Here is a 22,932-nt window from a genome sequence, read left to right as displayed (position 1 = left end):
TATTTGGCTTCACTCAAGGGTGCCTTCCTTCGTCCTGATGGGATGAATTAAACTCCTTTTTCAAGAAATTTGGGTACGTAAGAAGCACCACCTTGGTTAGTTAGACTGGTAATTATTTATCATTATTCTTATCGATCTGAAATTAATGAATGATTGTCTTCATTCCTGGGCTGAAATTATATTTGGTTTGAATGCTCTGAATGGGAAGAGAATAAGGTCCTATGGTTCAGTAGTTGAAGGTTGGGATTCCTCAAATGGTGAAGCTTTTATTCGTTACATTGTTGAAAAGGGCTATGTTCAAGTATGATACTATCCATGGACAATGGAAACATCATGAGATTAAGGATGACAAGACCCTTCTTTTCAGTGAAACACCAGTCAAAGTCTTTAGACTTGGGTACGGTGTTTCCTAAACTTAGTTTAGTCTGTGTAATTTGGTCAGAAGATTTGATTTTTTTGGCCAAAAAAGTTATGCATTAAGTGGTTTTCTGGTGTATGTTTCAGGAACCCCGAAAAGATCCCTTGGGGTGTTCTTCTTTTTATATTTTAAAAATAGAATGTTTCTGACCTTGTTGCTTCGTTTCTCCAGTTGATTGCTTGTATGCAAGTTAAAAAGTTGACTGTTATCATTTTGTACTGTGTATTGAGAAAACTTTTGTTTTACCATTTTACCTTTTGTGTGATTTTCTATAAGTTGTGCAATTGGTGTAATTGACGATGATGCTAAAATTTATTGAGCTTTTTTCATTGCTGAACACTTTTGCAAAATATCCTATCAGATATAGTTGTTTTGCATCAATTTTTTGCTGTTCTATTTTTGGTATTTGAAATATGAAAGGTGCAATTCCCTAAACAGTCTATCTGCTTGTTTAGTTTACGGATGAAAATGGACAGCGGCAACATGTGTGGCAGACATCATGGGCTATTAGTACGCGATTTGTTGGAGGTATTATCATGACTCATGGGGATGATACTGGCTTAATGCTTCCACCTAAGCTGGCACCTGTACAGGTATTCAAAAAGGTCTTCTACTGGTTGTTTGTTTTATTTCTCTGATACTAATGTTTGCCTGTGATCTGTTTTATGTTAGCCTTTGCTTGTTTTGCTTTTAGCGTTAGCAGTTTATGTGACTTTGTACTGGTCTTGAGTGCTAACTGTGATTTATCAAATGCCTGAGTTGGACTTTAACTTTTTTCAAATCTTTGTTGCACAAGAGCTTCTCTATTTATTAATTTTTCATATTCATTACATACATGCAGAGAAGAATCTTCTTCTGACAGAGACTGATTAATTGTTTCTAAGCGTATTGCTTGTTTTTGGTTGTTTTACTGATTAATTGTTTCTACGCTCCTTGGTATGCCTGATTGGCTGATTCCTCGTGATTTCATTTATTTGTTATTTTTTGGGGGATTTTTTTGGTCATGGTGAATTGGATGTAAGTTTTTTTATGGTTTTGATTAATTAGAGCCTGATGTGTTTAATTACTTTTAGATCCGTGTCTTTTCTTTTCTTTTGATTGTAATAGTCGAATTCGGATCTTTGCGAATAAGATTGCTGTGATTTTGCTCTGTTGTATATTTATGTGTGGATTCATATGCACTGCCAGTTTTTTGTCTGTTGCCGTGTATGATATTTAGGAGACAGATGGACTAGCATGGAAGACTACTGTGTTGGAATGCGAGATTGATTTTTGACATCATTGTATTTGCTGATTTGAAGTGATTTTGAGCTGTTCTTGTTAGCGAAGATGTAAAGAAGTTTTTTTTTCTGTTTTCTTTTCCCCGTGATGAATTTGTAGGTGTGGGCACTGTAAGAAGCCTGCTCCAGAGTACGAGAAGCTAAGTGCGAGTTTCAAGAAAGCTAAATCTATTTTGATTGGAAAGGTTAGCTCTTCTGCTCTTTTATGATCCATTGACCCTTTCAAATATGGTAGGAAAAGTCTCATTTTTACTCTAGGTTCATAGTGTTGCTATATCAATTAGAACATTTCCCATGGGTTATTAAGTAGTTTAGCTAAAGTCTCATTTTTACTCTAAAGCTTGTAACTTCTGGGAATGTTACTATTGCATTGCTGTAGAGAGCTCAGATATGATGCAATATTCATGGCTTTTGCCATGCTATTGTGGTGGGTTTGTTTTAATGAATTTTGTAGTTGTACATTATTAAGGGTTTTGCCATTTTATGAATCATCTATCTTTTTGTTTTTTTCTGATCACTTTAGGAGTTGTCATCCTTGGAAGTTTCATTAATATAGAGCAAGATGCTATGGCAAAACTCTCTCAGACAACCTATACAGTTATTTCATGTTAAAAAAGTGCTTACATTTTTCTTTTCATCCTTGCAAACTAGATATGCTCTATTTGATTTCCATCACTAAAATCTTGAGAAAATGGAACCTGAGGTCCATCGCTATCTGGTTGCTTGTTGGCATCAACATCAGTTTAACTTTCTTAACTGTTGTGAATCTTCTATTTTGCATCTGATTTAATTTCAATACTTAAAAGATTAATCAATGTTTTCGCTGTGAATTATAACAAAAATAAGTTTAGGTTTTGAACTTTTATCAAATTGTATCTGTTGTAGGTGGACTGCAATGAGCATAAGAGCCTTTGTAGCAAATATGGTGTTTCTGGTTGCCCGACCGTCCAATGGCTTCCAAAAGGTTCTTTGGAGCCCAAAAAGTGAGTATATGTGAAATATTGGAGTTTTCAAAGGGTCTTTGTTTTTTTTACTTGCAATGTTGAAATGATATCTGTCTTGATGTTGACTCTATGTAAATATAACTTCCATGCCTTGAGTTCATACAATTGTATTCCTCATGAATTTATTTTTATTCTCAGATATGAAGGTGCACGATCTGCAGAAGCCTTGCTAAGTTTGTGAACAGTGGAGAAGGTAATGTTATTGGCTAGCTGGCTTGTATTTTGTGGTCCATAAGTGTAATCCATGTTAACAAGTTTGGTAGATTTACATTAAACCATATTTGGGTAAAAGTGTTGAATAATCCACGAGGTTGTTAAAATCCAATCCATACCACTATTTCTTTAATTCTTTCTTCTATTTCGATTTTTCCCTTACCAAAAGGTCTATCTACAATGGATTATTTCCGGTTATGATAGCACTGAAGGCTACGATTAAGAGACAGGTTAGTTTTTGATTTGCTTCTTATGTGGTTTTAATTCTTTTTTCTGTTACTAACCCTGAATTGCTACCAGTGATGACAAAGAAACTGTTCAGCGTAATTTTAACGGTGGCCAAAGTAGCCAGCTTAAGAAGTTGTATGAATTCAGCCTTATTCTTTTAACTCCGATTAAATATCAGCACCTTGGCCATGTGATTTTCTTGTTTTATTCTTTATTGTTTGTTTCACGGGATAGGTACCCCTCGATTACCTTGAAGCTGGTGCTAATATCGTAATATCTGCATCATATCAGGTTATATGGCTGTCTTTTTAAATTTTTCCATTTTTTGGGCCTTCCTAAAGATATCGTTTAATTATTATTGAAAGAATTTATCATGAAGTTGAAGCTTTTGATTTGTCTTGTTTGTCATTGCTATAAAATGATGGAAACCAAATTTGTCTTGAAATATTTCAATCTTTGAAAATTTAATGTAATTTTCTTCTTCTTAAATTTAGTTATGTGCATTAAGTATTTTCTTAGTTATGGCTATGTAATTTAACGTATTTTCTTCTTCTTAAATTTAGTTATGCGGATGATGTATTTCAAACACTTCCAAATTTAGTTATGTGCATTAAGTAGATCTTAATATCCTTTATTCTGATGTCTCTCTGTAGCTTGGGATTGCTATGGTTGAACGGGCACTTAGGCACTCTTTTTGCAATACCGACTAGAATGCTTTAAGATTGTAAGGTACGTAAGCTCGGTGTCTTGCTTGCCTAAGGACAAGAAGAGACGTGTAGCTTGCATATCTTTGCTTTTTGTCTTCCTTTTATCTTTTGATTTCCTTCTCTTACTCTGCATGAGTTTTTATTAGTTAAAGGTAAAAAGTAAAAACCATGGCGGGTTCATTGTAATGTTATTTTTTTCTTTCTTTGTATAAAGTTATTGATTACTCTTATTTGGAAAATGGATTTCCTTGTTCAGAAAAGAGAATTGCTTTTATATTGCTTTGATATTGATGATTCATTTGGAAGCTAAATAACTCAATTTTTTTTGTAAACTATTGGTTGCATTTTCTGGAACCTATTGGAACCTTTGATATTGAAGATTCCTTTGAAAGCTAAGTAACTCAATTTATTTGGAACCTTTTGGTTGTGGTTTTTGAGCTTCAATCAACTCAAAGCAAGGACTGTTCTTTTCTCTTTTTTTTTTTTGGCTCTTTTATTTTTCTACAAAAGTGATTTAAATGCCTACTTTTTTGCTCTTTTTTTTCATCGGCTATTCTGTTTTTCTGCAAAAGATGTTCTTATCCTCCTGAACTTCTTGAATTTATTGCATGAGAAAATAATTCAAACTTCTTAGCTCGATCAAGCATTGATCTATAGGTCGACACAAGTAATGTTTAGTAAATTGAAATTGTCTTTATTCTATTTAGGTTGTGGTCTTCAGCTCATTTTCTTTCTCTATGCCTGAAGTTACAGCAAAAGTAGAGAGTTGAACAGTGTGAAAATTCTACAGAACCTGCCTACTTTGCAACGGTTGCTATATGGTCTTATTGGATGTTGGGAAATTTTCCTGCTAATAATTAGTCTACTTTTGATCTTATTAGTCAGTTATTCTCTGTCCGTTTTCATAGCTGCTCTTTTAAAGACTTCGGAATGTCTAAGAGCCATAGGCAATTAACACTAAGAAACTTGTTAGAATTCTTAGTTTTATGGGGCAGCTATTCACAATTATGTAATTCAATTTTTGGTACATTTTGTCTTGGCACTTTTGCTTCTGTTTACGAGTTCATAATATTTTTTTATTTATTTAGTCAAGTAGGATTTTGTGAAGGTTAAATTTAGAACATGACTCCAGAACCTGTCACCAATAAATACAAGAAATTGAATTTTTTCAGGATAGTGTGGATAAAGGTACAATTAAAGGAAAAGTAATTTTACTATAAGTAAGAGTAGTAGCAATGGTCTAACAATTGATTGGCCTATTTACTTATTTGATAATTCCTTTGTAATATTTGTTTTTTATTGGAGTTCTGTCATTTTAATCTGAATCATGTGTTTCTCGAATTATCAAGTGTTTGGTTTCAAAAATTTATCAACTATTAGATAGCATCATCCTTAATTTTCATAATAAAATGTGAAGCTTTGATTGTAACATACGAAAGTTAAATTCATAGTTGATTTTGGCACATACAAAGTCCATGGTGACAAAGTACATTATCACACTCGTATAAATGCAAGTCGCATACCAATTGAGGATTGATATTGCTTGTATATATGCATCATAGCTATCAACTCCCTAAATAATTAATGCAAAACTAATTTTTAATTTAATATCATTACGCAAAATTGCATTTATACATTGACACCCTTTTAACTCATATGATTCCCATAATAATATCTTTTTCTTTTTTTTTTATAGAAATAATACAAACTTAGTAGACATAATTGGGCAAATAACTTATATAATCTCACACCGCGCAAATGTGCGGTGTCATCCTCCTAGTAGACACATAATAGGGGAATGCCTCGTCGTGGCATGGATTAGCCGTGATGCCGCCATGTTGCGTATATTGGCTTGACAGGTGGACAAGGTCAAAAGATATATACTACAAGGTTTTGGATATTAATTGTCATGCGTTTAAACAAGAATTGGAGTTAAATGGTGTGGTGTGAAAAGTAGAAGAAGAATTCATAAACGTTCATAACCAGACCTATAAACGACTCTTCAAATGCTCTAATGTTAAAAAACATTCATAACGAGAGATAGATGTGGAAGCTGTTTTTTTTTTTTTTTTTGGGGGTTGTACAATATTAAGCCCACATATAATAATTTGTTTAAGAATTAAAATTTATATAGCTCATCTAATTATCATTTCCACTTTCCACGAAGCAACATCAAAGTCCATCGATCATCCAAACCAAAAATTCAATTTGGATAAGAGTTTATTTGGATGATTTATTTGATATATTTACTGTAGCACTTTTGTGATGTGATGTATGTGAGATAAAAAGGTGGTTGAGAAGATAAAAAGGTGATTGGGATTTGTGAGGCCAAATTTTTTTTTCCAAATTTCCTTTGTCCAAACAAATTCTCAAACCTCTCAAACCCATAGGATGGGAAAACATTGAAGGGAAGGACCAAAAAAAACCACACCAATCCACCCAAACAATGAAAAACAAATCCAGCAGCCTTCGACCGTCCCGAAGAAGAGGCTAGAACAATTTTGTTGCAAAAAGGCCTCCGTTCGACACAGGAAAAATGCCCAAATAAAAAAGGAAGAAAGAGAAATCAATACCAGCAAAACACAAGCAAAAACTAAAGCATTTCTTCAGTCTTCATCAGAACGATATTTCTACTTCTTTTTGTTTTTGGTTTTGCTGTTGATGAACGATATTACCCTGCTAGCTAGTACTAGTCATATGTACACACTCCAGCACACATTTATTATACACATACAGGATGATTGAGGACAGTTTCCTATCAATTATGTACTAATTAGGAGGTCCGAGGAACTTGTAAACCACAGCATGATCAATCAATCCACCAACACTAATTCCACCATCATTTGACCAATGAAAACCATTATCAAATGGATATTCAGGCCAATTCAGAATCTGCTCCTCACCAAGCAGGCTGGGAGCGGGAGTCTCGTCAAAGGCAAACTCTCCATTTATATCCTTAAAAATGGACACTTCATCAAGAACAGAAGTCCCATTTTTCTTGTCTTCGAGTTCAGGAGATTGATGTTCATTGGTCAAGTCTTGGCCGTTTTTATACCCCGTATTATTGCTGTACGCTGCTGAAGCAACTGATGAACTACTGGGAGGGGATGGGGGTTGATCTTCTTCTGGTAAATTCAGCTTAGCACATTTGCCATAAAGCCTTTTGGCTGCGTCATCGTAGGCTCTGGCGGCTTCATAAGAGGTGTTGAAAGTGCCTAGCCAAACTCTTGCACCGTGATTTGGCTCACGAATTTCAGCTACCCATTTCCCCCAGGTTCTTTGCCTAACACCCCTGTAGGTGCAAAATGCATTTTCTGGCCCGCCTTTGCCTCTCATGCACCCTTTTCTTGAACCTCCAACGGTGATTTTCTTCATCGAAGTACTGATTGCTGCTTCTTTCTTGGGCTTTTTATCTACTGGAATTCCTACATTCACACCCTCATTCTCCACTCTTTCCATCATGCATGATTGTGACAAGGTTTATCTTTTTAGTGATATGAAAGGAGTGTTGGGCGGTGATATTTGCCTGTTTGGGATGCTTTATATTATACGAGGGAGGAAAGAATTGACCAAATTGATCGAATCCCAATTGATACTTGGTTTAGACGACATGTGTAACCTAGGAGGAGCTTGCTCGTCATGATACAACTGGGTAATATGACAAGTGGCACCATGTTGTGTCTGAGGCTGTCGAACATGAATGTTTAACTAGTTAACGAACCAAAAATCGAAGGAGTTCTTATCAAACTTGATTCAAATATCGAGTAGATTGTTTTATCTTTCACCTCTACTCCTATCTAGTTGAACAATTCATTTAACTAAAAGAGTTCACAAAAAAAACTATGTACAGAAAATTACGTTTAATAAGATGATGGATTATTGAACACCCCAAATCATTAAATCGGTTGTAGCAATCAGGAGGATGAATCGGGACAAGAGACCTGAGAGAGAGGGTTTTCGGCCCAAAATATCTTCTATCCTACTTTCTATCTCACATATTATTATATTGTCCCCTGGTGGAGAGCTCGTGGCAAAGCGGGATTGTGTTTTGTGGGATGATGCAGGAGGAACTATGGCTGCGTCCGAGCGTTCATGTGTCAAACTGCAACGAACGAGGGAGCCAGGTGTTGAATGGAAAGGCATATGGGATCTGCATGGATTTGTGTCTTCTTTTGTTATTTCTTGTGGCGACAAAACTACCACGATGCTAATTAGATCATAGTTGCTACGTGGTCATTAATGCATATGTATTCACTTCTTCTTGTAATCCCATTTCTTGTCCTTTCGCTCCAGGTCTTCTTTGGCATCTGATGGCGTTATCCCATTTAGTTTCAACAATTTGTTCAGATTCCAACAGCAACAGGTTCAAGCACAATTCTGGGAGCCAGTATTATATAAAGAGTAGTATTTATTACACTTATAACTGAGTCCGCTAGTTGATAGAGAGTAGTATTTATTTTTCTTGCAGAACCATTAAGTGCTTGCAGGAACTGGGATATACTTCCAACCGTAGGTTACATACAGAGAACTCTGTAATCCTGGCTAGACATTTCGATTCAATGTATCTTGGCCAAGGACAGACTAGACTACTGATTGCTTAGACCATCAACTTCTGCATCCGAAATGCAGATATTTGGAAATTGACTAGTTAATCTATAGGGAAAATTTCAGAAACCTCCTCTGAGGCTTCTGACAATTTCATCAGCCTCTCCTGAAGTTTGTAAAATTACACAACTTCTCCCGAGGTTAAGGTTTTGGGAGGTTAAGGTTTTGATAATAAAGTTAGTCCAATTAGAAAAAGTAACATTAAAAAAGTACTTTAAGGAGAGAAATGAAACTTTTACTTCATAAATACCTCTTATGCATGTACATAAGTCGTATTAGTAAAAGAATAAAAATAATTAATACTCAAATTTAACCACTCAAAAAGTTCACATTTAATAAATTAGACAATATAGATAAGTAACAAAACTATTAACATAATATTTGGTGTGATTCTTGTAATTTTAAACAAAAAAAAATTCAAATTTTGCTCCATATGGTGCCCAAGTTGTTCTTCAAATCAATGACATGGTAGTTAGACAGATTAATTCGTGATCATTTTTCAAAATTTGGTTTATAATAGCAATATTTCACCAATCGACTAAGTTTATACCCTCTCTAACAAACTACTAGATCTTTTATGTACATGAAACTAGATCTAAACATCAAATTACTAGCTCTTTTGTGTACACACAACTAGGTGTTTTGATGTTAAACATGCAAGTAGGTTAATTCATTTGGATTACGTATAATTCTGTACCTAGCTTGCCTAGGATTTTGATATGATTTTCTATTTTAATTTCTCCATCATTCTCTTTTTCATTATTGGAATGTTTTATGATGTCAAAATTTGATTTTTGCTTTAGACACGATGTGTGCCAAAACATGTATGTTAGAGGTTAGAGGTTAAACAAAAATTCTTGAAGATTTGATTGTAAATTATGGTAGTATTGGAATAAAAAGTGTTTTTCAATGACATCCCAAACTCTATACATCACTTTTATTTTGGGTTTTGAGGCATCATTTTAGAAAAGTTATCATTAAACTCTATGCACCACTTTTATCTTAGTTTAATTTCAAAAAAAAAATCTTAGCTTAAGGGATAATTTCAAAAAAAAATTTCAAACAGATATATTTTGCCACAAGTACACATTCTATTTTCCACTATGCTACAAGGATGTAGGGAATATTGGCATTGTTTTTAAACTGGACCTGGCTGATTTGACCAGTTGAACTGAAAATCGACTTGTTCTCCTATCCGAGTTAGTATACAAAACAGGCTAAAAGAAAACTCGATCAAATCGGTCAAAAGACCAGTTTGATCGTGAACCGGTAAAACTCAAAGAACCCGGGTTATTTTGCTATTCTCTATTTTTGTTTGAATTTTAATTTTTTTTCTTGGACCTTTTATATTTTTCTAAGGGATAATTGCAGAAACCTCCCCTGAGTTTTATGGTAATAGCATTGACCTCCCCTATGAAGTTTAAAATAGCAATCACCTCCCTAAAAAAAGACGGACACAATTTAATACATTCTTCATGGTCAATTTACTAAAATACCCTCACTAAAATTTAATTTTACCAAAGAATGTGATGACTTAAACCTAGTAAAACGTTTGTCATTTTAATAATTGTAGTTTACACTAAATTAACTATTTATGCATAGTTTAACTAAATAACTAAATAACTAATAATCTAATTAATTAATTAACTAATTATCTGTTGACATAAATAACTAATTAACTTTAGATGCTTAACTAATTATCTAATTAGTTAATTAACTTCTTAATTAACTAACTAACTAACTAACTCAAGTTGCAGTCTCCGTCCAGCTTTGATTAAGGGTATGCTTTAGTGTGAGACTAGTTTTAGAGGCAAGAACAGGGCGGCAATTGCTGAGGAAGATGGCGCCATGAATTGGCGCCAATTTGTTACAAGTTGCTCTTGAGGTGACAAGCTGCCTACTTGCAGCATAAGAGAGTGTGCCTTGCAGATAAAATTCTGACCATTGAGAGAAGGAAACATAAGAGAAGAAAATTGGAACTCTGGCTTAGTTCATGGGAGGCTGATTGTCCGTGAGAGATAAACAGCATATGTGACCGTGAGCTAGGAACCAATTTTGAGCATCAACTGCAGTTAATTTGCAAGAACTGAAGTGGAGTAGGTAAATAAATTTGTACTTTAGCTCTTGTATGATCATGTTTTTGAATACTGAGTGCAGTGAATGCATGTTTGTTGTTCCATCATGAGTTGAATGTGTTAGTAATGATCAGAAACAAATGTGATGTTATTGTCAGTAATGATCAATGCCAAATATGATGATATTGTAGCTGGTTTTAGACGAGCTGTTGTACTCTGCTATTCATGTTATTTTAGACATGTTTATCAATGGATGTTTTGATCATGATCTATTTTTCGATCTTTTAAGACTTGTATCAACTCAGTGAATGCTACAATAGTCTTGAGTTCATGACTAGTCATCAGTGTAGACATAAGTGTCTAAACTAGATACAGTTGTCTGCTATTTTCTACTTACATTGCTAAGTTTCTGTCACTTTTGAAACCTAGGATGGCTCTTTTTTCTACTTATGATATGGTTGTTCACTATGAGGAGAAACAAGTGAGAAATCCAAATATCGATCCAATTGGTTACTGTTACCTTAATCTACTATTTGATGTTGCTGAGAAGGTGTTCGGTGAAGTCCCTGGGCATCTGAATAAGTTAATACATATGAGGTGTCAGATTCCTAAGACAGATCGTATGTTTGATATTACAGATGATGATAGTGTACGTGAAATGTTTGAAATGCATAAGTCTGGAAGAATGATTAATGTGCATGTGCAGGATATGGATGTTATTCCATCTTATAAAGCTAATCAGATAAATGAAAATGGTCATAACACTGATTTGAACTTAAGAGAAAAAGGAAAGGACAAGGTATGTGTTGTTGCCATTGATGATTCTGAGGGTGAATATAGTGATTCCAGCTCTGATTCAAGCTGGCTGCACAGCATGGATAGTGACAATGAGAAAGATTTAGATGTTCATAGCGATAGTGGTGAATCTGACATGTCATTTTCTGATTTTGATGACAATGAGGAGGGTGCCTTAGTTCCTTATTCTGAAAATGAAGAAGAAACTGACCCTGTTCAGCAAGCTTTGAAATCAAAACTGTGGACGTACAACCCAAAAGTAGAGATAGAGTTTAAGAAAGGTCAACTATTTACTAATGTCGATGCATTTAGAGCAGCTTTAAAGGACTATGTAATTCAGAAAGGATTTCCAATTATGAGACTAAAGAATGAGAAGAGCAGAGTCACTGCTGTTTGTGGTGTTGAAGGGTGCAAATGGAGAATCCATGCATCACCAGTTTTAGATTCCATGACCTTTATGATTAAGACTTATCAAGGTGAACACACATGTGTGATGGACAGGAAGAACACAGAAGCTACAGCTGACTGGATTGCCAAGAAACTAGTTCCAGTCATGAGAATTCACCCCAACATGTCCACCAAAGGGGTAGAAGCTGAGATGATTAAGTATGGTGTGCATCCAAGCAAATGGCAGATGTATAGAGCACTAACTAAAGCAAGAAATGAGATTGAAGGCAATCACATTGAATCGTACGCCAAATTGCCAAAGTATGCAGAGCTGATCAGGAAATACAACCCACAAAGTATCTGCAAAATACATTATGATAGGCCTACTCTTCTTGTTGAGCCTAGATTTCTCAGAATGTTTATTAGTTTCAAAGCTCAAAGAAGTGGATTTGTTGAAGGCTGTAGACCTTTTGTTGGTTTTGATGGATGTTTTTTAAAAGGTGCTTATGGTGGTGTGCTTCTCACAGCAGTCACATTAGATGCTAACAATAGCATTTTTCCTATTGCATTTGCTGTGGCTGAAGCTGAAAATAAAGAAACCTGGAGTTGGTTTTTTCATTACTTTGAGGAGTTTTTTGGGCCATTTACTTCAGAAAATGGTTTTCATGGTCCTCTAACCTTCATGAGTGACAGGCAAAAGGTGAGCTTCACAACAGGCCTTGAACATTATTCTGATTCTGTTATGCATCCAGATTCTGGAATAGTTATGTACTTGTCAATGATTCTGTATTTTTTAGTGTAACTTGTTTGCATGTTTTGGTGATCATTTCAGGGCTTGAATATAGCTTATGAAGAGAGAGTGCCTGTTGCTAGTGGAAGACATTGCTGTAGGCATATCTGCAGTAATTTTAAAGCTCAATTTCCTGGTATTCTGCTTAGTAACTTGTTCTGGAGAGCAGCAAAAAGCTTTGATGTTGCAGGACATAATGAAGCCATGGCTAGCATAAAGGAGTTAAACATAGAAGCATGGAAATACTTGGACAAAATTCCTAAAACAACATGGTGCAGATATACGTTCAATACTGGACTAAAATGTGATCATGTCACAAATAACTGCACTGAGTCCTTCAATGCATGGATAGGTGAGCTAAGAGGGAAGCCTATCTTGACACTTGTTGATGGGTTGAGGAAGAAGTTCATGAAGAAAATGCATAAGCGATATCAGAAAGGGTGCATGCTCACCACTGCCATCACACCAAAGATGCTTGGTAAACTACAAAAAATAGGACAAGCATCAAGACAATGTGAACTCACTATGGCTTCTACTGATGTATTTGAAGTGGGGGATATGAACAGGTCCTACATAGTCAATTTATCAGCTAAAACTTGTGATTGTGGAGCATTTCAAATTTCAGGCCTTCCTTGTAAACATGCTGCACTAGGGATTATCTACAAGAGAGAAAAGCTGGAATCCTACTGTGAGCATTGGTTCTCAAAAGATAAGTACTTAAAAACATATTCAAGTATGATTCATCCAATTCCTGATGAGAAAATGTGGCCACCTATGCCATATGTTACACCTGTAACAGTCCTACCTTCTCCATTAAGAAGAGCTCCAGGTAGACCAAAGACTAAAAGGAGAAGGGAACATGATGAAGGACAGTCTGCGTCACAACCAAAAAGACTTTGCTGCATCAAGTGTGGAAACTGTGGCTCTGTTGGTCACAACAAGAGGTCATGTCAAGGAGCACCTGTCCAGAATAAGAAGAATGGCAATAGAACTACTGGCCAGCAGGTGTTATATGTGCTGAAATTGCTACTGAATGTGATTATTTTATATCAATTCATTACTTACAATTAGCTTGTTCCTTAACAACAGAGCTATAGAAGAGGCAAACCAGGAAGAGGGACTGCAAACACGGGCCTGTCAGGAGCAACTCTTTGGGTAAGATTTTTTAACTTATTTAAGCTTCTGATTGTAACATTTATAGCACATGCCTTGTCGAAACTAATATTACTTGTCAATGTTTACTGCTAGGATCATGTCTCTGGCAATGTTCCAGTTGTATACTCAAGCCAAGGCAGCAATCATTCTCCTTCAACTCAACCTGCACCTGCAACTGTGAATGTGCATGTGCAGAATCAGAGCACAGCAACCACTTCAAAGAAAAAGGTGCAATTGAATGAGTGTATTTTATGATATGCTTTAATAAAATGCTTGAGTGTAATGTTCAACACGTGTGATTGTATAGAGAGGAAGACCTTTAAGCAATACTGGAGCATCTGCTAGAGGGAGCAGCAAGAGAAACTACTCAAATACTGCTCAGATCACTCAAATTGTGGAACAAGCTGGTCATCAGCAAATTGCTACATTTCAAGTTGCTACACCTGCATTTGAATCCATCAATGCAGCTACAACACTGCACTCAACAAATGTTAGCAACAATAGCAGTTTTAGTATGCAATTCTGATATTATCTCTATAGTTTTGGCAAGTGAATGCTTACTGCTGAAAGTATCAATTCAGTAGTATGCCATTAATTATGTACATAACAGAGCTATTTTGTACTCTACTGTGGCAGTTTTAGACATGTTTCTGCCTCTCATGACATTGCAATCCTCACCATCTGTTCTAAGTGATTTAATGGTTCAGATGGTGTTTTGAACTTTTTATGGATTGCTCAGTCATGCTCTGCTATTACTTGCCTGTTGTGTTTCACTTTTGTAGTACTTCAAATTACTAAATTCTGATCAGACTTGTTGTATTAATGCATTAATCTTGTAATACAAGTATGCTTCTGTGACTGTTTTGTTTTGTATTGTTGGTAACAAGTGATTTTGTATTGATGACAGTAGATATAAACAGAACTCTGGCTTGCATTTATATTGTAAACTACAAACGCTGCTGCATACATGATGAAGGGAACTTGTTCCTCTCCTATGTCTTACATATAAATTCGAACTGCAGCTATATCTACTTCATCACTAATGTACATTTCTGGATAGCATCAGCCTATTGACTTCACAATATGGATGAAAACATAAACAGCAACAAGTATGAGATTGATGATGAAAAGTATAGCCACTGCACTTGTCAGAACAATTGGCATTTCCCTTCTAACAGCCATAGACCTTTGTTGCTGTAGGTGCGATTGTAGCACTGAATTGGTGTCATAGTTTCTACTGTTAACCTCTTCTTCTTCTGGACCCTCATACCACTGGAAGTACTTGCATTTTGCACAAAAAAAGTATAATTTGTTGGGGTTGTTTTCAGACTCAGAAATCTTCAATGTTGCCTTTCTATTGCACCAGCAATATTTGTTTTGTATTGTGAAGGATGTAGGAGAGTTCCATGATGTTCTCCTGTGGCTGGAAGAAGCCATTTTCTGATTTCTGCAATATGACTTGAAACTGCCAAACTGAGTATCAAGCAAGCTGTGTTTTGAGCTGGAAAATTGCTGCTGCATACATGAGTCCAGATTCTGGTATTCATTTTGCTACTAACCATCGTTTATAAGCTAGTGCCTTAGTTACATCAATTAGCCGTTAAGTAGCCGTTGGTTTCTCAGCAAATGAAGTTGTTGCAGGTCATCATCTGGAAGCATGTTGTTGCATTTATACCCCCTGAACTTCCTTGTGCTTAATGAAAAAGCCCCTCTCTTGTTAATACTACTTGTCAACCAACATCAGGGCAAATTTGGAACAAATTTTTTATCTCACTTGTACAGCTAATTTTTTAATGGGAATTGAAGCTGCCTGGACTGATTTTGCAACTTAATGTTCCTGTTGAGGGGTGCTATCTGCCATTTCAGAACTTAGAGGGGAGCTCAGTGCAACTGTCAGTAGTTTCAGGGGAGGTTTCTGCAATTTTCCCTTTTTCTAAATGACTAACAGTAACACATCAACTCTATCACGGGAGAGAGGGGAGAGGAGAGAGGAAGGTGAGAGGAGAGAAGAGAAGGAGAGGGGGGAGAGGGAGAAGACGGTGAGAGAAAAAAAAAATTTTGCACTTGCTGATGCTTGTTTCGGTGGAACGGAGGAGATGAGGAGAGGGGGAGAGGGGGAGAGAAAAAGGAAAAAAAAAAAATTGCATCTGCTGATGCTTGTTCTGGCGGTTGGGAGGGAGAGGTTGTGAGGGAGGGAGAGAGGGAGGGGGAAGGGGAGGAGAAGGGAGGAAAGGGGGAGAAGAAGAAGAAGAAGGAGAAGAGGGGGAGAGAAAAAGCCAAAAAAAAAAAATTGTTAAAAGAGGAAGAGATCAAGAAATCCCATATGAGAAATGGTGAAAAGATCTAAAATAAAAAATGGTAGAAGGGAATATAAGAGAAAGAGAAGAGGAAGAGAGTATAGAAGAAATAAAAAAAACCATTAGAAAAAGGGAAAAAAAAAAAGCACAAAGCAAACATATGATCTGGACACTGTTATGGGGAACTGGAAGGCGGAAAGCTTTGACGGCGAACTGGCAAAGAAGAAGCAACGAGAGGAAGAAACAAGAAGAATCCTTTATAAGTAAAAAAAAATTTTTATATTATACTTTGACCCCTCAATATTTTAAATAATCATAATTACACATATAGAATCCTTTTATTACTCATTTGCTGCCTTACTTTTTGCATTTTTACAATGATGCATATTTTCATTCTGGATTCATCATCTTATGGAATTAGAGATTCATTAATGTTATTATATCTAACTTAAAAAAGTTTCATCAAAGTACTTTGTATACTTTATCATTAATTTGGCCCCTTATTATCTAGGACATATAGGGAAAGATTGAAATCACTATGAGTACATATTTATTCTATTTATTTTATTTTATATAATTAAAACATATATTTATGACATCATCCAATTCGACCCCGAGCTTAACCGATCGAATCCATTGACCCCTGACCTTTAAACTTTGCCGAGTCGTTATCCAGTCCGAGTTTCAAAACACAGAATATTGGTTCTTGGTTGAACACAGATATCAAGAACACTTACAACCTTCCTAACTTTCCTAGTCCTAGTAATAGCACTTACGAGTTTGATCGTAATTCCATGACATCTCTTGCAAGTTATTAATACACAATTGTTATGAGAATTCGAGCACAACTACAATTGGTGTGTTCCAGTATGATTGTTCCTCTGAATGAGAGAAGAAACTCTAAATAGGAGAAGAAACTGAGTGTTGCAACTGCCCAACCCATAAATAAGGCCCATGTTATGCTTCAATTTCTTGTGCTAAAATTCACTAAAAGAAGGAAAAGCTTTTAAGTTTTTTCCTGGCAACGATAATAATTATATAATCTATTCTATCCTATTTTATATGGGAGGGAGAGTCTAAGGAGACTTGTGTGTTAGGGACTAGTAGGTATGCAGACCTAACTAAATCAAATGAGTGCTTTGACACCACCATTGGATTTTTTTTTCACTATAAGTGGAGTTTGAACCCCCACCTACAACCCAATGAGGGACTTAAGTCCTTCCCTGGTGGCCACTAACCCAAACTCAGTGGTTAGGAAAAACTTTGGGTAAAATATATTAAACCCCCTTGTGGTTTGGGTTATTGTCATAAAACCTCCTTATTGTTTGAAAACTCCCATATAAACTGCTTGTGCTTTGGACTTCTTTGGAAAATGGATGGAAATCATCCAAATTGACGGAAAGACGTAAAATTCCAATGCCAACCCCGTTTTCAAAATGTACCAATAGTTAATTTAGGATTTAGCTATTATTTTACTAAATTTCTTAATTCATTTGAGAACAAAAAGTAAACTAAGGGGCTAAATTGAAATTTTAAAAAGATTTCATCTTCTCCAACCTACCTTTCTTCACGCTGCAAACACTAATGCCTTTTCCGGTGTCATTATCTCTAGGTTCAACCATCAATCATTTATACCAGGCCTCTTTTTTTTTGCATTTTTCTTCCTTTTCCTTTTCTTTTCTTCCTTCATACTAAAATGGATCAAATCAAATTAATATCAACACCAAGAATCTCAATACTAAATTAAGCAGAAACCGCTCAAATTAAAGTCAACTTGTATTAGATTTGGACAATGAGAAATCAAAATTCAACTAAAACCCACAAAATTTCTTCACGAAAATCACTAGATCAAAAATGTCTACACATTAAAATTCACTACTTTAAGAATTACCCCCGATAACCCATTTCATATGTTCATATAAACTTTGCTGGCAGTGGACACCTTGGTGGGCAATATGGAGCTTCAAGCCACGCATCGGAGTTGGAGAGGCGTCTGCAATGGTGAGTGGCTTGGGCAGATTGCCTATCGAAATGAGATCTAGACTGGCCTTGTGGTAGTTGACGGACTTGGCGATACGACCACACCATGAAATCTAAGCAGTAGTGTCGATGGCAACAGAAGCAAAACGAAATTGGTGGTGGCGGTGGATGAGGACGAAGGGGAAAGGGATCACCTGAAGGCTAGGGGTGGGCGCGGGTCGGGTACCCGCTCCATTTACCATTTGGCTGACCCGACCCGCACCTTGCGGGTCAGCCATTTTCTGACCCTTACCCGTCCCGCATATCAGCGGGTACCCTGTGAGAACCCTGAAAAATGGATATATAAACTAGTGCATATTTTATTTGCATTTCTTTTATTCCTTAATAATTTCGAGCATTACTTTTACTTGTTTACAATTAAGTATGTAAAAATAGGTTTCCGTGAAAAAATAATATAAATTTTTCTAATTTATGAAAATTTCTTGGTCTTATTAGACTAAATTAATATCTTTAGGGTTAGATTAATTTTTCGCCTTAATATTAAATGTAAGAATACTTAAGTCCTTAATCCTAAAGTAATGATACTTGAGTAAATAGAATTACGAGCTCAAAATAAATTATTTAATTCCTATGATTAATTTCAACTAGTTGCTAATGTTAAATGTTAATAAGAATTTCCGTGTTAAGATAAAAATCAATGAATTTTAGATAAATATGATTCTAATATATTAAACATGCTTAAGGCGTGAAAATTCGATAAATATATCCTTATCTTTCTTTGTTTTTCAAGTAAGTGCGTAAAAATAATTTTTATGTGTGCAAATTGACACCCTTGGATTAAATTATTATTTCATTTGACTTTATATTACTAAATCGATAAATTTCGAGTTAGACTAACTCTATTTCTTGAGGAATAATAATTGGAAATTCTAATAACTAATTTAATCGCTAATTAATATAAGAATTACTAGGAACCTTAATATTCAAGTTTAATCGATAATTATTCGATAAAAATGGTTTAGGTATATTAGGGTATAATTAGGCGTTCAAATCACACTTGGGGGATAATTTTTAGAATTAAGTTGGAATTGAGAAATTAAGTTGAGATTAGGGAGCAAAGTGAAAAGACTAAAATACCCTTACCTTTCCATGCAAACCAAACAAGACGTCTGACCGCAAATCAAATCACATTTGCTATTACCAATTCTGTACGCAACCAATTCTTACACGCAAACCTCTATTCCTTAAACAACGGCACCACCAAACCAGCCTTTCTATCTCACGGCTAAAACCACAAAAACCATTCACTCTAATTCACATTTCATATCACAAATACAAACCGCAACTTCCTTTCTTCTCTGCACAAGTAAACCACAAACCGCTTCCTCTCTTGATACCGAGACACCACCATCACCAAGTCTCATTTTCTTTTCTGCACACTCCACCGAAACTACTGCAATCCCTCTCCACAACCGCACCTCACCTCTTCCTCTGCATTCGACCAAGAGCATCCGAGAGAGAGAGCTGCCTGGTGAGCTGCATCCGAGAGCTAGGAGGAGCGAACGTGAGCTGCCAGAAATTTTTCTGGTTCTGCCGTGAGTTGGAGTGAAGCCAGGGAGGAGATTTGCAGGAAGCTTCACCATTCTGTACCTTCATCTCCACCAACTCCAACCAACCGACCTCAAAGCCACCAGCTACAACAATTCCAGCCGCAACTTAGGAGCCAGGAACCACCGACTGCACTTGGCCGAGAGCTAGGGAAGAAATTTCTGGAATATTTCATGTGAAGGATTAGCTGCTAACTGAGGTAATTTCTGGTCTAATTAGGTTGATTATTAGTTGAGCAAGCTACATCTGAGCTTGCATGTTTAGATTATACAATCGGCTACTGGAATCAAACCATTAGGAAATTTCTGTTTTGACAAAATGTTGCTACTGAGAATTTGAGGAGATAATGCAACTCCATTTGTGTTTCTCTGTGACATCTGAACACCTAAGTGCCTTTAGCTGAGTGAAGACTTGAAGATTTAGACCATGCATGTTGAATTGTACATTCGGATGATGTGTTAAAGCAGAGGAAATTTTTGGTTTGGCTTAAGAAAATTTCTGCCGAGAGCTTAGCTTGATTATTGCAGCCTAATTTGGTTCAATTTTGTTGATTGTCGAACTGATTTCTGGTCTGGATATGATAGCTAAATTAATTCAGCAGTTGTGCATGTGAGATTTAAGTGCAAAATATAAGTTTTAGCCGTAGAAAAAAATTGGTTTGTGACTAAGCAAATGCTGGAAGAGGTTCTGATTTGGCCGAGAGCTTAGCTTAAAGTTTTGCAGCCTGATTTGGTTCAATGTTGTTGTTTAAGCTTATAACTATAATTAGATAGTTAATAACAAGTTAATTAGGCTCTGCATGCAGCTAATTAGTTAGTTTAAACCAGAAAAATAAAATAAAAATGCAATCTGCCATGCATGTTCATCCGAACCAAGCAGGAGAATTTTTAGAAAATTTTGATGTTCATGGCTGTTAATTGAACTCGATTTCTGAACTGGAAATGTTTATTTTCTAGCTAAGTAATTGCATGAGGGAGTTGAGAGTTTAAAAGCATGTTTTAAACCAGAAAATGAAATGAAAACAGAACATCTCTTCATGCATGTTCATCCGTGGCTGATGGACAAAATTTCTGGATTTTCTGGATGATTTTAGTTACTGAATGAATCTAGTTTTGAAGTGGAAATTTTTACTAGCTAGCTAAGTGTTTACATGCTGGATTTGAGTACCTAACACCATGTTTAAACCAAAGGAAAATTTGATCTAAAGTATACTAGTTGCTGAATTTTATGTGATAGTAAAACGGCTGGAGTTGGAATCTTGGCATGGTTTTTAAATTTTTTCCTTGAGACATGATGGATGGAAATGCCTGGAATGTGTTGTTTTGGAATTCTATAAGAAATGTATGGATGGTTGAATAAAAACATTTTGGTGTTAAAAGAGAAAAAGGAGTTTTTCACAAGTGAAAGATGAAATTTCAGATTTTCGGATGTCTCTGACCAGTTTCAGTAAAATGCTTATATCTTGGTGTAGAAAAATCCATTTAAGGCGCCGTCAGTGGCATTTGAAACTAGAAACATAGGCCTTTGTCCTGTAGAAATTTCGTATTTTTCCTCCATGTGTACTGCTGTCTGGGAATCCTTGAAGTAGACTGTTTTAGTATGAATGTCCTGTTTTCTTCGTGAAACTAAATTTTGATTTGGATTGAACTTGTAGCTTACTTGTGGTTTAAATTCTTGATTAAATTGTGGTTGGAAGTGATTGATGTTGTCAAGGGCTAATGATTGATGAAGCCCTTGGCCATTGGAATGATTTTATAAGACCATTTTATTTTATTCAGAGATGCACTTGTTGAAATCTAGGGCTAATGATTGACGAAACCCTAGTAATTTGCTATGTGATTTTTGCCATATTTTGATCCATATTATGACTTCGAAACGGAATCGGAGCTGTGGAAGTTGTATCGACCTTGCGAACTCGAGTAACTGTGATCAAATTAATCAAAAATATTTTTCCAGCTAGTACTATATTATAAAACTCCATATCTAGTGTTTTGCCTAAAACTTTCCAACTCGATAATTTCCTTTAGCTCAAACTAGCCTTGATAGCTATAGTAAATAAATCCTATAGCTTTTGAAAACCCTAAGTCTTATTCCTTTTCTTTTCATTAAGTATTTTTCTTAGCTAGTTAACTATAGGAAAAGTTCCAAAATACGAGTTTTACTAATTTTAGCGAAAAGCCTGGGAAACTTGCTCGGCAAGAAACCCTATTTTAGGAAAAAAAGTTTTTAGGGATAATTTTTGCAAAGGCCGTAACTTTAAGGAAATGTTCAAAGTAACTTTCTAACATTGATATTAAGAGATTTGTCGAATTATTTCAAGAAAATAATATTAGTTACCCTGTTATAAGAAAAGTAACTCAAGGAAAACTATAAGAAACATCTCTTCTACTTTTGTCAAGTTTCAATCTAAAAAGATTCTTGATTTTTCTAAGGGAAAGTAAATTAATAGTATATTAGATATACTTCAATGACTATAAGCTTAAAAACTGAGTAGAAACTCATAGTTTCAAATTTTGGGTTTTAGGATATTTCGAGGACGCAGAATTCGATTCCCAACTTGATATCTGAACTCCACTCTTGGTGAGTGTCCCTGCTTGTTCTCTTCCTACCTGAATTAAGTGCTTTCTAGACTCGATAAGTGATAATTTGCAAAACTAGTTTTTGATCCATCGAAGTGAGCGGTGTGTACTTTATCACACTAGCCGTTCGAGTGGTGACTTGCGTGAATCATTTTTCTCCTGAATCCTTGAGTCTAAATGTAGTTGCGTCATTGGGTGAATCCCTCGACTCCTGAATCCAACTACCTTGTATCTAAACGTAGTTACGTCGTTGGGTGAATCCCTCGACGCCTGAATCTAACTACAATAAAGTCGTTGGGTGAATCCCTCGACCAATTATCTACGGGTATATCTCGAGTATACTGCGTCTTTAGTCGGTGAGCGGGCCCGGGACAGGGGAATGAATGGTGACGGGTTAGGTAACAAAATGAGAAACTCTACATGGATTATAAGTAGTGAGAGTTGACGGAGGGTCAACTACGATAAAAGGGTGATCAAGCGAGGAAAATGGCTCCTGAGAGCCCATGTATTCTACCTTGTGCTGTTATACGCTTTCCTAACTGTTTAAATTTGTTAAGTCATTATCCGTTGTTTGATTTAAGTGATTGCATGTGTTGGGGCACCACTGAGTTTTAGCTCACCCCACGTTTATTGTTTTCCTTAACAGGTTCTGGAAACTGAAAGATGGATATTTACTTATGTTTTCCTTTTGGATTGTATTTGAATACTATGACTTATTTTGTGGGCTGTAATGCGTTATTTGGGGATAATGTACTTTTCTTTTTGATTGCCACTTTGAAGCTGGAAAATGTGTAAACCCTAAATCGATTGC

General features: G+C 35.8%; 1 protein-coding gene and 1 long non-coding RNA gene across 5 annotated transcripts; one reads left to right on the top strand and one right to left on the bottom strand.

The window, feature by feature from the left end:
• The first annotated feature begins 878 nt into the window (after positions 1–878).
• On the top strand, positions 879–4,929 carry LOC113782773. 4 transcript variants are annotated; one of them, XR_003469859.1, is made up of 7 exons: positions 879–1,011; positions 1,799–1,883; positions 2,584–2,681; positions 2,841–2,895; positions 3,085–3,434; positions 3,797–3,872; positions 4,558–4,929. It is a non-coding gene; the product is annotated as an uncharacterized LOC113782773 (long non-coding RNA). The 4 variants fall into 4 exon arrangements; XR_003469860.1 differs by having other exon boundaries at positions 2,841–3,145; positions 3,216–3,434; XR_003469858.1 differs by having other exon boundaries at positions 2,841–3,278; positions 3,378–3,434.
• A 1,324-nt stretch (positions 4,930–6,253) lies between these two features.
• Positions 6,254–7,350, bottom strand: LOC113782772 (dehydration-responsive element-binding protein 2D-like). The gene has a single exon (XM_027328693.1). It carries the CDS (start codon positions 7,310–7,312, stop codon positions 6,620–6,622), a length of 693 nt encoding a protein of 230 aa, XP_027184494.1. The 5' UTR covers positions 7,313–7,350; the 3' UTR covers positions 6,254–6,619.
• Positions 7,351–22,932: the final 15,582 nt, after the last annotated feature.

The sequence above is a fragment of the Coffea eugenioides genome, chromosome 9 (genome assembly GCF_003713205.1).
Source record: "Coffea eugenioides isolate CCC68of chromosome 9, Ceug_1.0, whole genome shotgun sequence".
In the NCBI taxonomy this organism is placed as follows: Eukaryota; Viridiplantae; Streptophyta; class Magnoliopsida; order Gentianales; family Rubiaceae; genus Coffea; species Coffea eugenioides.
Note: the sequence above shows the minus strand (reverse complement) of the source record. Positions and strands in the feature narration are given on the sequence as shown.